Source organism: Staurois parvus, unplaced genomic scaffold (assembly GCF_062004578.1).
Source record: "Staurois parvus isolate SC_StPar_1 unplaced genomic scaffold, SC_StPar_1.0 ptg000299l, whole genome shotgun sequence".
Classification (NCBI taxonomy): domain Eukaryota; kingdom Metazoa; phylum Chordata; class Amphibia; order Anura; family Ranidae; genus Staurois; species Staurois parvus.
This window is the reverse complement of record NW_028318095.1, coordinates 22,564,010-22,579,106: the sequence shown is the minus strand read 5'-3', so window position 1 is coordinate 22,579,106 and position 15,097 is coordinate 22,564,010. Positions and strand designations below refer to the sequence as shown.

The following is a 15,097-nucleotide window of genomic DNA, read 5'->3' as shown; positions in this document are numbered from 1 at the left end:
CGAAGTTAACATAAAGCTTTTTCCTGCCAGCTGTATCATTCACAAAGGAAGGGCGGACATTGCAGGGATATGGCTGCATTTAGTACAGCAGTACTGTATTAGTGATTGTAATTATTATTAACCAGGAAACCAGTGATTATCAGCAGTCTCCATTTTCCTTTTCCACTGACCTGCTACAACTTGCTGGTGCCTCTCCAGTTCTGTCCTACGTTAAATGTTGTCCCAAGCAAAACAAAAAATTGTTCTTGTAAAAATGTAGCATGGTAACAGCCTACAGATCCATGTTTTTATAATCCTGGCAATGTCTAGTGGAATTGCCCATATCACTCTATTGTGACAAATCCTTAGGTTTCTAGTAACCAGGTGTTATCTAAGCACCTGATCTGCAGCCTGCTATTCTGTAGGCCAGGCATTCACATCTTCACAAGTCTTTCTACAGCCTAATTATGCACGTGCCAGATGCAGTTGAATTCTGTAGTCATTCAAAAAAGATGTATTCCCATCTGCAGCCCTGCTGGAGTCTCCTGGAAGAATTTCATACTTAGAAATGTAGATCTGAGGAAGGGCAATTGCATAGAATTAGTGGCAAGAGCATAATGTCCCACCCAGAGACATTGTGAAAATCTGATTGGTACAGACTATATATATATATATATATATATATATATATATATATATATATTATAATATTTATTTTTTTTTTTTACATTCCTCTTTCAAAAATGTATAATGTGGCTTAGAGTTGTAGCATTTCTAAGAATGTATTTCATCTGCAGTTTTGCAGATTCCTCCTCTGCTGGATACCTGTATATCAGACAGTAAATTCAGCAATACTGGCAAACTTTCATTGAATTAATCTCCTTGTGGCAAATAAATTCTAATACCATTTAAGAAACTACAACTGTGTTAAAGTAAGAATGTCCATCTAGTTTAAAGATTGACTGACAACTACAGTATCTCACAGAAGTGAGTACACCCCTCACATTTTTAAAATATTTATTATATCTTTTCATGTGACAACACTGAAGAATTGACACTTTGCTACAATGTAAAATAGTGAGTGTACAGCTTGTATAACAGTGTACATTTACTGTCACCCCAAAATAACTCAACACACAGCCATTAATGTCTAAACCGCTGGCATCAAAAGTTCATCCCTAAGTGAAAATGTCCAAATTGGGCCCAAAGTGTCAATATTTTGCGTGGCCACCATTATTTTCCACCACTGCCTGAACCCACTTGGTCATGGAGTTCATCAGAGCTTCCACTGGAGTCCTCTTCCACTCCTCCATGATGACATCACGGAGCTGATAGAAGGTGGAGGAGCGCAAGGTCTCTAACATCCGTTTGAGGATGCCCCATAGATGCTCAATAGGGTTTAGGTCTGGAGACATGCTTGGCCAGTCCATCACCTTTACCCTCAGCTTCTTTGGCAAGGCAGTGGTCGTCTTGGAGTTGTGTTTGGGGTCGTTATCATGTTGGAATACTGCCCTGTGGCCCAGTCTCCGAAGGGAGGGGATCATGCTCTGCTTCAGTATGTCACAGTACATGTTGGCATTCATGGTTCCCTCAATGAGCTGTAGCTCCCCAGTACTGACAGCACTCATGCAGCCCCAGACCATGACACTCCCACCACCATGCTTGACTGTAGGCAAGACACACTTGTCTTTGTACTCCTCACCTGGTTGCTGCCACACACGCTTGACACCATCTGAACCAAATAGGTTTATCTTGGTCTCATCAGAACATGGTTCCAGTAATCCATGTCCTTAGTCTGCTTGTCTTCAGCAAACTGTTTGTGGGCTTTCTTGTGCATCATCTTTAGAAGAGGCTTCCTTCTGGGATGACAGCCATGCAGACCAATTTGATGCAGTGTGCGGTGTATGGACTGAGCATTGACAGGCTGTCCCCCCACCCCCTCAACCTCTGCAGCAATGCTGACAGCACTCATACATCTATTTCCCAGAGACAACCTCTGGATATGATGCTGAGCACGTGCACACAACTTCTTTGGTCGACCATGGCGAGACCTGTTCTGAGTGTAACTTGTCCTGTTAAACCACTGTATTGTCTTGGCCACCGTGCTGCAGCTCAGTTTCAGGGTCTTGACAATTGTCTTATAGCCTAGGCTATCTTTATGTAGAACAACAGTTATTTTTTTTCAGATCCTCAGAGAGTTCTTTCCCATGAGGTGCCATGTTGAATTTCCAGTGACCAGTATGAGAGAGTGAGAGCGATGACACCAAATTTAACACACCTGCTCCCCATTCACACCTGAGACCTTGTAACACTAAAGACTCACATGACACCGGGTAGGGAAAATGGCTAATTGGCCCCAATTTGGACATTGTCACTTAGGGGTGTACTCACTTTTGTTGCCAGCGGTTTAGACATTATTGGCTGTGTGTTGAGATATTTTGAGGGGACAACAAAGTTACACTGTTATACAAGCTGTACACTCACTACTTTACATTGCAACAAAGTGTCATTTCTTCAGTGTTGTCATATGAAAAGATATAATAAAATATTTACAAAAATGTGAGGGGTGTACTCGCTTCTGAGAGATACTGTATATAGTGCAAAGGCCTGCCTGCCTGACTGGATAAAGATGGAATGAATAGTTTAGGTTGGCTTTCATATTACATAGTTTAGGTAAAGTAGAGATTGTACAGTCAGATTGCAATCTGTATGGTGATCTTTCAGTGGTTGTAAAGGTAAAAAGGTTGGCGTTTTTTTACCTTAATGCATTCTCTGCATTACGGTAAACCTTTTAAGTCCATGTCCCCCCGCAGCCCCCCTAAATACAGTATGCTGTACACATCTGCAGCAGCTTCTCTCTCGGTCCTCCCAGGCTTGGCTGAGAGCAGCGGAAACCATTGGCTCCTGCTGCTGTCAGTCAAAACGTGTGAGCAGAGTGTGTCGGCGGGGCTGAGCTGGGCTGTGTGTCTGAATAGACGTGAACCGTTCGGGAGCTCGCTCGCACGAGTGGCCACCATAGCAAGCAGCTTGCTATGAGGAACCAGGAGCACTGGCGGAGGACTTGAGAAGAGGAGGCTTGGGAATGCTCTGTGGAAAACCATTTCACAGAGCAGATATTTATGACATATTTGTTATTTTAATTTAAAAGTAAAAAAAGGGAATCTTTGCAATCACTTAAAGGCTGACCAAAAGTCCCAGCACAAAATGAGTTGTCTGGCAGAGGCTGGCTAGGCATAGCTGTCTGATCGGGATCTCTGTGAACATACTTTCTTTGGTGGTGGAGCTCACATGAACCCCTCATTGCTGCCACTGGAGCCAAGACCTTCAGCTGGACCTTGCCTGGAATGTGTGTTATTGGCACGGAGAGCTGTGTTTGAGTTAGACCTGCTTCTTTCACCATACATATCCATGGGTGTGGAAATTTTTGAAAAACCTACTTGTCCAGGGACTAAATTGGTGCCCCAGTCTACTTGTCACTCATTATAATCTACTTGTCCAGATTAAAAAAAAAAAATTAACCAAAACTGTATTTAAATCGAAGGTGACATTAGGAATGTCTGGGGCTTTTAAAAACAAAAGGGGCTTTATGGCGACTTAAACGATTAATATATTTAACATTGTGCTGTTTATCTCCTCCTCCTTTGCAGTGTAATGAGCATCGATTGGCTGCTCCTCAGGAATGGGTGGGTCAAGGCTTATCCTTTATCCCTTTTGCTGCTAGAGCCATTTTTGCATTTTTTGCACAAGTTTAGAAAAATTATTTTAGGCCTGAAGATTACATAAAACCCCCAGACGTTATATATTTTCTGAAAGCAGACACCTTATAGAATAAAATAGTGGTAGTTCCAATTTTTTATGTTGCATGATATTACTGCAAAATTATAGTAAATAATACAAGTAAGTTAATTTTAGGGCACAAAAAAGCAATAAATTACCCTATTTTTTTGTAAAATATAAAAGATGAGGTTGCACCGAGTAAATAGATATCCAACTTTTCAAACCTTAAATTTGTATGCACTCGTGAAATGGTGACAAACTTCAGTACCCTATATTTTGTATAGGTCAACACTTTTAAAGCTCCTCATAGGTCATCACGCTGCATTACATTCTTTCCCGACTTCCATGACCGGAAATCTCTCAACGGGACCAGGAAGTGACATCATAATGTCACTTCCGGGCCAGGACAAGAAGGGGAGGGGAGTGGATGTGTCTGCTCTCCTCCCTCCCCTCTAGCCAACGATGGTGAGCCGGACCCGGGCCCGCAGATGGGCAATCAGAGCCCGGGAGACCTAACGGGGGGGGGGGGGGGATTGGAGAGAGGCTGGCACTGTGTGGAAGCAATCGGATGGCAGTGCTGCCACAAGCAATGTTGATGCAGAGATCTCTCCCACTGTTTTATTGTCCCCACCCCCTGTCAGAATACACAGATCAGCTCTTGCAGCAATTGGCTGTGAGCTCTGATCGAATGCTGGTTTTCCAGCATGCCTGTTCGACAGAAGCTGGTCGTTAAACCAACCTCTGTTGGACAGACAGAGGTACACGTGTACCGAAATTCAGACAGTTAAGCGGATGTGTACTAGGATGTAGACTGTATGTCAGCTTTAAATTGAGTGTACTGATCGATTTTCTTAATGTCACTGTTTCATACATGGAATTAGCATGCACTTGGTAGCAGGAGTTGCTCTTACACATATGTAGTCACAGTCCTCAGGTAGAAGCAGCCATATTATATTGGTAAAAGGTAAACTGTAGAGAAAACGGTCAATTTCTATAATGCACGTGTAAATGAATACTAGTCATAACTATTTTACTTTAGGATAGTTTATATATTTTGCTTCCCTGACCTTTAGAACACACGAACAAACAGAGGTGGCTGATATGAGTACTGTATGTATCCAATCAGCCATTAGCACTAAACCTCTTTGGCCTGGGTGGTGTGAAGAATTAGGTTTCCTGGGATGGCAGGGTGTAGTTGAGTGTATGAATATGCTTTTGTTTTCACTCCTCCTTGCAGCAGCTGGGAAAACAAAAAGTGAGTTTAATACGAGCTGTGTAATTACAGACTGGATGCCCAGAGAAACAGACTAGTGCTGACCGTGCAGGGCTTGCCGCACAGCGAGAGCAGGTGTTCTGATCTCTACACCAGGGGGGCGGCTGTCTTGTTGTCTTTGGATAAAACAAGAATTTATCCTGTCCCTCTCCGCCACCTTGAGTGCTTGCTCCCTTGCCATCCTTTATATTATATAACACCCAAAGTATTGTCAATTGCTTGGTATGTGGCCATTATTACATTTGTTAGGCCAATGTTCTTTAAACTTTGACCTTTTGAAAAAGAGAATGTTACGCTTCTTAAACAGCACAGCAAAATTTTCCCAAATCATTTACTGCTGTTGATGGTTGTAATGAATTCCACCTGTAATACAGTTACTGACAGTCTGAATAGTAGGAGCCCTTCACTGATAGTATTTAAATATAGAGTGATGAGGAACAGCAGCTTAGTTTTGTGCACTTTTTCAGTCCAGTTTTAAATCTGACAGGCAGCAAAACCTGTCTAATCTTGTAAAAGCAGATACCTGTACCAGTACAAAGCTTTAATGCTTCGCAAAGTATCTTTTGTGACCTGTGGAACGCCCCGAATCTGGAGACACACTACCTGCAGTTGTGGACTTTAATTGCAAGTTGTCGTAGCCTACTACACTGGCACCCCACTTTGAAACGGGCCCCTCTCTGTTGCCACTAAGGTATTGCCATTGTGTTGTTAGGTATAGGGGGCATTCCAGAGTTCCTCTTGGAGTTTTTAGTGAACAGTTGCAGCCTGTGTATCTTGGGTTCAAGGGCTGTCCCAGAGACATAGTAGCTTTTCAAGGAATTAAAGGTGTATGCAGTACTGTTAAGGCTTGGGGTGAGTAAGTCTTGTATGGTTACTTTAGCATTTTTCTTCATACAGTTAAGTATAATTCATTGTGTATTCGCATTATCTTACTATGACAAAGTATTGCATTGTTTGATTCAGATGTTTTTTCCAACATGTATCTCCTTTCATTTGTAAAAAAAGAATAATGCACAAATAAAATAGTGGGATTTTTTTTGTACTCGCCATAAAGTCTTCCTTTGAAGGATACAGACCGGTAAGGATTCATGACTGTAGCATTATAGCGTCATCTCCAGGAGTAGGACAGTAGGCATGTAAACAAAGACCAAGGAACAGCCCCTGCTGGTGCCCAAACCCCCTATCTGCTACAGGAAGCTTCGTAAGTTACTAAGCAGTAAAAAAAAAAAAGTCCAGAGGAGTGGGAGCTTTGTACTTCAATCTTTGTTCGTTGAAGGCCTGGTAAGTAGTCTTGACTGTAGGCACAATCCAAAGCAGTGATCATTGAAGGGCAGTAAAAACAATAAAACAACCCTCTGAAGGCAAAAAAACAACTTTAAACTACTGCCACAAAAACACATTTCCAAAGATGCAGCAATATCCTTCTTGTAGAACCTATAAGTGTGAACAGATGACCCAGTAACCACTTTACAGACCTGAGCGATGGACACCTGATGATGCTAGGCAAAAAACTGAACTACCTGTAGAAGATGGGGGGCTCGGCCACCAGTAAGGGCTGTCCGTAAGCAGTGGTTTGCTTTTATGCCTAGTGTTCTACTCTTGGAGGTAGCCCTTATAATCTGATGATCAAGATTCCTTACCTGGTTGTGTCCCTCAATGAGTGAATGAGACAATATGATTATTCTGATGTTTGTTAGCGTGTTTCTGTCTGTAAAGTATACTTGCCACAAACCTGGTCAATAACTGTATATACTAAAAATAAATAAATATTAATTGCCAAGGATGGCTTGTGCAGGGAAAGTCATGATTTGCACTTAAATTCAACTTCCTATATCTCTGAAACTACTTTTCAGAGATCTACTTTCACAGTTTTACAGCAGGTAATCTCTGCTTATGCATTTTTTTCATTTTATGCTCAGTTTGAATTTCCTGGGTTTTAAAGAATGCACTGTGAAATGAAGCTGTTGGTAGTTTAAACCTTTAAAAGTAATAGACTTTCTAAGCCCCAACCACTGCCACATTTATTGAGAGGACATCTGTGGCCATTAGGTGTGCTTTCATTTGACTGGGATCCAGTGGGTGGGGTAGTACCCAGCTATGTGATCAAGAAACTTCAACCCTCCAGTAAGTAACAAGATAAAAAAAAAAGGACCAGAGAAACAGACACAGAATATGCTTTCTGGTTAACAGAAGTAATATTAGGCACCATTTAATGCCAAATCCATACACAGTATATTTGCTGGCTGACAGGTTTGCTTTAAAGCCTTACTCTACTAGTATAGGAAATAAAGAGACACAGACCACTATAAAAACCTAAAAATCCATCCTGTGCCGTCATCTTTAAAGGATAAATTCACATTTTGTAACATGTTGCATTCTACACCCGTATTTAGGATGTAACATACAAGATCTTGCTATATAGCATCTGCCCACATACCCTGCTCCCCCCTAATGACAGTGGGTGGGGGATCATCATCCTGCACCCATTGTCACAATTTTAAAGCAGCACAGATCATTTATTCACATAGATCTGTGAATGAAAGACCTACAAGTCCCATCTGTGACTGCAGCAGGCAGCTGGTGAGCTCTATCTTAGTTCATTGTCACCTCCTGCACTTTATTAACTGCCTGCCTGTACAAGTAGACAGCTGTACAGAGTGTCTACAGAATTAATAAATGCACATTTATTTACCTTCAGAAACGTGCATTTATTTATTTACAAAAAGTGAACTTTTCCTTTTTAAACCCATCCTTTCCTGGTATGCTGTGTTCTTTAAAAAAAAAAAAAAAAAAAAAAAAAAAAGACATACCAGCCCAGATTTAGCATTTTCCTGTTTTGCAGGCTAGCTGGTAATCCTTCTTTGTTTGTGATTGTCCTGTAGCAATCCTGTTTTGGTGTTAGGGCCTCATTCCCATGCCACCTCTTCAGAAGGCTGCCTCTTCCTTTTCAGGGCAATGCATGTAGTTCCCTCGGCCTCCTGGAATATGTGATAAGGTTATCCTAGGGGGCAGTTGCAGAATGTCATATCATTCTGGCTTACACTACCTGAATAAGGGGGGGGGGGCAGAAATCCCTTCTCCCCCTTCCCCAAAAACATAGACTTCTGGGGGTGGGGGGTGGAGACATGGCTTTTATAAAAGAAAATGTGTCGCCTTGAAAAAGGGGACCATAGTGTCTCTGAAACTTTGTGGCTTCATATTTTCTTTTGCACATGCTACAGTGTGTTGGCATTACAACTAAAATCTCGGTAAAGACTTTAATGAACCAAGGTTTTAACCCTCAGTTATGGGTACCTTCGATCATAGTACTGTATTTAAGATACAATATGGGGTATTACCTTCTTGATATTGATGTACAGCGTAAATGGCTGAATCCATTTAGCAATTGGTACATGACCAGCTAAAGGGAATATGAACTATATCTGCACAGTTGGCAGGTTTGCTGGAAGTTATGCCACAAAGTAACCCTAGATTCCCCAAACTTTTGAAACCACAAATGTAGGGTTTCTATTTCCTTGTTATATTATTTGAAAGGGTTGAACTGTATGGGGAAAAACATAATAATAGTCTCATAGTATAACTTGTCTACAGATAGGGAAAGGAATGCAGCATTTCTGCCATACAGCCGGGTGGAGATCATACAGATTTCATAATGCACACTACATGTGTCGGTTTATGGGAAAACATTTGTTCCCCTCTAATCCCTTAACTCCATTTTTCTCAAACAGTGTGGCTGACAACGCAGAATCACAGCACTCTGGTGACAGAGCGCAGTGCGGTGCCTTTCCTACCTGTTAACCCTGAGTATTCTGCAACAAGGAATCAGGTAATTTGCTGCCACCCCTCAATGTCCTAGCGTTCTCCTTTTTTTTAATCAGGTTTCATTATTTTGTAAGAATTGTCTACTCATAACCTTTTCTTATCTATTATGTCTGTCTAGGGGCGTCAGAAATTGGCACGCTTTAATGCTCGCGAGTTTGCCACTCTGATCATAGATATCCTGAGCGAAGCCAAGAGGCGGCAACAAGGCAAGACCTCAGTGATCCCCACAGGTGTGGTAAATAATTCAGTGTGGTTCTAAAATAAAGTTTTCACTAGCCACATAGAAAAAATGTTAAGAAAGGTGTTTACATTGTGATTTGTTGTACAATGTTTGCAGGGCCTTGCAGAGAAAAGAGGAGGGAACGTTTAAATGTTGGTTTACTACTTAGGTTTTCCTTCTACTTTAGCCCTACAGATAGTGACCCGGCCAGGGGCGGACTGACAACTCATGGGGCCCCCGGGCAATAGGGGATCATGGAGCCCCTGTGTCCTTGCCCACACTCAAAGCACACCCAAAAAAGCCTATAAAAGGTACCAGGGGTATTTCATGGGGCCCCCTACTGACCCCAGGCCCTCGGGCGGTGCCCGAGTGCTCAAATGGTCAGTCTGCCCCTGGACACCGCTACACTTAATGTAAAAATGTTGCCGTTTTCTGACAAAGAAATACAGTATGTCATCGGGAAACTAATATCGATAAGCTAATGGTGGGCATTGTTTTAGTTTTTTTGTTTTTTTTTAACATTAAACCTATCTATGCTGCCATTGCCATCCTCTCCTTCTGAAAATGCTAGTTGTCTGACTGTCACTCCTTTAAGTCAGTGGCCCAAAACAAGTATGCAGATAGGAGCTCTGGCTTCACTGGCTGCATGCATGTTGTGGTTCAGTGACTCAGAAAGCTGTGACTGCTTTGGATCTTTTTATCTAACCATATATCACAACCTAATTTTTTTATTTTTTTTTTATAGACAACCTTGACTATTCTTTGAGGAACAACTCCAATGACTGTGATGACCAGCATGACTATGACAGTGTAGCCTCTGATGAAGACACAGACCAGGAGCTGCTGAGGAACTCCAGAAACAACAGAGCCAGGGTAGGAGAGTCAGGTGATCTCTCATGATACAGATGGTGTGCTGAGGCTAGCTTAGCATATGTAAATGGATAATTTACTAATATGGTAAATTTGTATTTGTAGGGGCACAACTCGATTGTTTCATCTGCTTCTGTCAAAGGGACATGCTGCAAAACATTTGTCAACCAGTGATTGTAGTCAGTTAGCTTCAGCCACTGATGAGTATATTCTGACAGTAGTGGAAGCTGCTGTCAAAGTACAATGTCCTGATGGGGAAGGGGAGGGGGATGCCTCCATCCACCTTGTTTGTGTCCATGAAGCCTACTGGCTGAATGGAAAAAAGAACTGTCTATGGCCATCTTAGGATCTTCTGCAGCACAAAGCGAAAGAATATCACCAGCACAGCATGGATCTGTAAGATAGGTCTAAAGCTTTAATCAGCAATCACATTGTTACAGCAAAAGCAACATTTCAAAGACTTACAGGATCCCTTCTTCAAGCATGTGACAAAGTGGTCCTTTGAGGCTCGAAAACCTTGTTTCTGCTGTAACTGTGTGATCACTGATTAACCGGTTCCCTGCTGCCCTATAGCTGAACTGCTGCCGGGCGGCAGGGCTGCGTAAAATCACGTGATTTTGCATTTCCGGGTAGGGGGCCTGCGTGCCGCCCTACTCGCTCCGCCATTGGCGCCTACAAATGTCGATCACCGGGTCCTGGTCGGATAGTCCCCACCGGCACCCAGTGATTGCCGAGGAACAGTGACGGGAGAGGTCTGTGTGTAAACAATACAGATCTCTCCCCTGTCAGCACTGGCATGCTGTTTTGTATTGCTCTGCATAGCAGAAAAACACGCACAGCACACACAGTAAAACAGTACAGTTAACCCTTTCATCGCCCCAGATGTTAACACCTTCCTGCCCAGTGTCAGTACAGTGTCCGTGCTTTTTATTAGCACTGATCACTGTATTAGTGTCATTGGGATGTGAGTGGCAGTTAGTTCACCCCCAGTGTCAGCCCACCACAGTCCCGCTATATGTCGCTGATTGCCGCCATTACTAGTATGAAGAAAAAAAAAAATTCCAATATACATACTGCCTTTTGTAGACGCTATAACTTTCATGTAAACCAATTAATTTAAATGTATTGGGATTTTTTGTTTTTTAGCAAAGATATGTAGCAAAACACATTTTGGCCGAAATTTTATTTTTTTTTATTTTTTTTACTGGATCTGTTTTATAGCAAAAAGTAAAAAATATTGTTTTGGTTTTTTTTTTCAAAATTATCGGCTTTTCTTTGTTTATAGCGCAAAAAATAAAAAAAAGGCAGAGGCGATCAAATACCATCCAAAGAAAGCTCTATTTGTGGGGGAAAAAAGGACATAAATTTCATTTGAGTGCATCGTTGCATGACTGTGCAATTGTCCAAGTAAAGCAGCGCCGTATCCCAAAAAACGGCCTGGTCAGGAAGGGGGGTAAATCCTCTGGAGGGCACATGGTTAAAGCTTTGAACCCATTTTGAAGATCCATTGTGTGCTGGTGATATTCTTTCACATTGATTGTCTTCAGTTCCAGACGATAGTTGCTGCAGCACCTGTCTACATATACAGTCATTTCTACAGGAACGTGTGCATTAGGAATATTATGCTGGAATCTTCTGTAGCGCAAATCACATTTTTCTGTGACATCTGCCAGAATATTATGGGAAGTCCCTGACATAAACTCTCAATAGGGAAATGTAAAGCACTATCGACCTGACAGAAGTATATGCGTTCTCTATCCAAAAAGAGGTAAAAAAACCAAAAAGTTTTGACAGAGTTCCACTTTAATGTTACTTGAAATGGATATACCTAAAGTCTTTATGTATAACATAGCAAAAAAAAAAAAAAGTTAACTACTTAGAAAACATAATAAATATAAATAAATAAGGGTTCTAGCTTGTTGGAACTTTCCATCACATTTGGTTCATAGAAACCTTTTTCATAGAAACGTTTTTATGTACATTTCCACTCCATGCAACGAGACCGTATTGTTTCCATTATGTAGAGCATGGATTCCTCAGACCTGTCAGATGGCCCAATTACTTTGCAGGAGTATCTGGAAGTAAAAAAAGCCCTTGCAACATCTGATGCCAAAGTACAGCAGCTTATGAAAGTGAATAATAACTTAAGTGAGGAGCTACGCCGACTTCAGAGGGAGGTGAGAAAAGCCTACTATAGTTTTTTTTTTTTTTTTCTTTTGCTTAGGCTGTGATAGTGAGCTTTCCAAGTCCGCTTCTGCACATGATAGATTTTCTCTGCTCGGTTGAATGGTGGCCACTGTCATTCAACCCACTTTTGTGAATCCAAACTGTTATGGATGCACCACTTGGGGGCGAGTCCCTGAGGCAATCTGGCCTCACAGTGCATGCTGACCTGAATGTTGCTCACATGTCGTTGCTGCTATATTTTAGGTTTCTTTTCCTGCAGGGATTTTGCATCATAGGTACTGATGTTAGCTTGTCATTCACCTTGTGTTTAGGTTCTCTTTAAACTGGCCATACTGCCTTATTGTCATACAGTCAAAGTACTAAACTGGCTTTTTCAACAGATTAATTGCAAAAGGAAAACACTTGTGTGCCTTGAGGCTAACCATATTTTTGGTTGACCTTTATCATGGTTGGGAAAATTGAGTGATCCTACAGGGAAGATTGTAGAGGTCTGAAGATCTGATTTTGTCTTATTCCGTTAACTGAATACACCTAATAACTGTGGCTATAATTAGTTGATCCGGCAGCTATCAGTGTAGACCAGCCTTTCTGGACTAATTTCAACACAGAGGAACCCTTGCAATAACCAGTCCAAGGGAACCCATGGTTATAATTACTATATGTACAACTCATGGTATGATACATTGGTGTGCTGGTCAGTGGGAAGAACACTTCTTACACTTGTGGTCACTGGGAAAAATTACCCCCTTTGGAGTAACACCAGGGTTTCATGGAACCCTGGTTGAGAAAACTTGGTGTAAACAGTGCAGCTATTGGCCTACAATTCCATAACATTATCTTCAAACTAATTTTCAACAATCTCTTTTGCTATTAAAGCATCAGCAGTGCTGTTTCTTTGCTTTTGTAATATATGCATAAAGATCAAAAACTATACGGTTAGCAGCTTGACATCCATAGCATTTTTGTGTTTTAGTCATTTCCAGGCAAGCACACACTACATTCTTTTCATAACAGACCACTTTCTGTCTAATCTCATAAAAATTGGTCCTTTGTAATAACTTGTATTCTTTTCCCACAGATTCAGAAACTGCAGTCAGAGAACTCACAGATCCGACATCAGACAGGTCCATCACCCCCTCCTCCAACAAACCCTGAGCGAGCTGAGCACCCACTACCTGCTGCCCACCGGCGAGACCGGCAAGCCTTCTCCATGTATGAGCCGGGATCAGCACTCAAACCATTTGGACAATCCACCGATGATCTTAGTAATCGACTTCAGCCATTTCACTCAGGGGTAAATATAAGTAAATGATAATCAAGTAAAGTATGAGAGTTAAAGCAGTAAACTACAGTTTTGTTACAAACACAATTTCCTCTAGGTGATCTATATAAATTTCACAAATTGTAGCTCCCGCTGATGTCAATCACTGCCAGTCAGCCAATGAGGAGAGTGAGGGGGTGGGGTCAACCCACGGCTCCATGTGTGAATGAACACACGGAGCAGCGGGTGCCCCCATAGCAAGCTGCTTGCTGTGGGGGCACCCGACAGAAGGGAGGGGCCAGAAGAGCCTGCAGGGACCCGAGAAGAGGAGGATCCAGGCTGCTCTGTGCAAAGCCACTGCAGGTTAGTATAGACATGTTTGTTATTTTCAAACCGAAATTAAATTTACCTTTAGAATCAATTTAAAGAAGATCTATCTCCAGAACAAAAAAAGTTATTTAAATCCCTCAGGGAATCCTGTGCACATAGCACCTGTCCCCATTTAAAAAACACTCCTTTTTTGTCATTGCAAGCTGTAGCTCCACCCCTCCTGAAGTCTAGAAATATGGGCGTTTCCATGGGGGAAAGAACGGGGAGTTTGAGTTACAGCCAGCCCTGAGCCCCACCCCCACTCCATCCTGTAGCTGCTGTCTCCTAATCGTTCCTTGTACAAAAAATAGTAAAGAGCGCCTTAGTGAAAAAACCCAACAAGCTGCTGTGCACAAAATAGGTACCAAGGACCTATGATAATAGACAATAAATACAAAGGAAGTGCAGCGCTAGTGAGCAATAGTGAGTTCAAATATACATAAATTAGTGGTAAGTCACTAATATGATAAATGGATAGTCCCGTGAATACACATAAATAATAGAGGTGACTCTGTTATTCGTGAGGAGGTGGTGTTAAAATGCGCACTCACCGGACGCGCATTTTAAATGCGCATTGAATATAAGATCCTGCTGTCAGGTGGTGAGCGATACCTCCTCTCTCGGGTCCTAAATGGGTTGTTCTACTCCACTGGGGGTCCCTTTAGAAACCGTCCTTACTGATGGTCTGGATAATGGATGGCAATCCGTTCCTGGAGTGGGTCTGCGATGAGTCTGCGGACTAGAGCACTCCCCCAGGGGGCAGCAAGAACACTCCCATAGTGTAGTAGGTTTTAACCTCAAATTTATTAAAAATTGGTAATACAGAACGTTGCAGACAATAGTCTGTGAGTAACTGACCAGCTGGTAAGTGAGAGTATCCGCCGGAGCTCCACGTTGCTCCGGCGGGTGTGACGTCACGGCGTGGTGTGGCTCCTCCTGACGCGTATCGTGCTCAAGCACGTCCTCAGAGGGGGGTCGCCAATCACGTCGTGTCGTCCGCCGTTTGTTTTTATACATAAATTGAACCGCACATGTGCAGGAGACCACGGCCATTTTGGGATAGCGCAGAACGAACTGCGCCTGCGCAAGGATGACGGGCGCCATTTTTCCTTAGTCCCACGATATAGGGCAGATTCAATGCCTATGTGTCCCCAATAGGGGAATGTATCAGCATTCTCCGATGGGGGTAAGTGTACATAAATAACCTATACAGTATCCGGAAGGGTATTGTGTAACATCCATGACGATCTATTCATGGATTAAAAAGGGGGGGGGGGGAAACAGTCCCGTTACCAACCAATATTGGCGGTTATCAGAAAAAATCTGTTCAGTTGGAAAA

The 15,097-nt window shown here is 42.3% G+C and overlaps 1 protein-coding gene across 6 annotated transcripts in view; it reads left to right on the top strand.

Moving 5' to 3' along the window:
* GIT1 (GIT ArfGAP 1) overlaps positions 1-15,097 on the top strand; it is a 225,853-nt gene that overhangs the window by 187,210 nt on the left and 23,546 nt on the right. For all 6 annotated transcript variants that reach the window (XM_089683028.1, XM_089683027.1, XM_089683030.1 and 3 more), the window contains 5 exons: positions 8,758-8,855; positions 8,970-9,081; positions 9,817-9,944; positions 11,966-12,118; positions 13,207-13,422. In XM_089683028.1, coding sequence (XP_089539154.1) covers positions 8,758-8,855; positions 8,970-9,081; positions 9,817-9,944; positions 11,966-12,118; positions 13,207-13,422 — 707 coding nt within the window. The remainder of the gene's footprint in view (positions 1-8,757; positions 8,856-8,969; positions 9,082-9,816; positions 9,945-11,965; positions 12,119-13,206; positions 13,423-15,097) is intronic.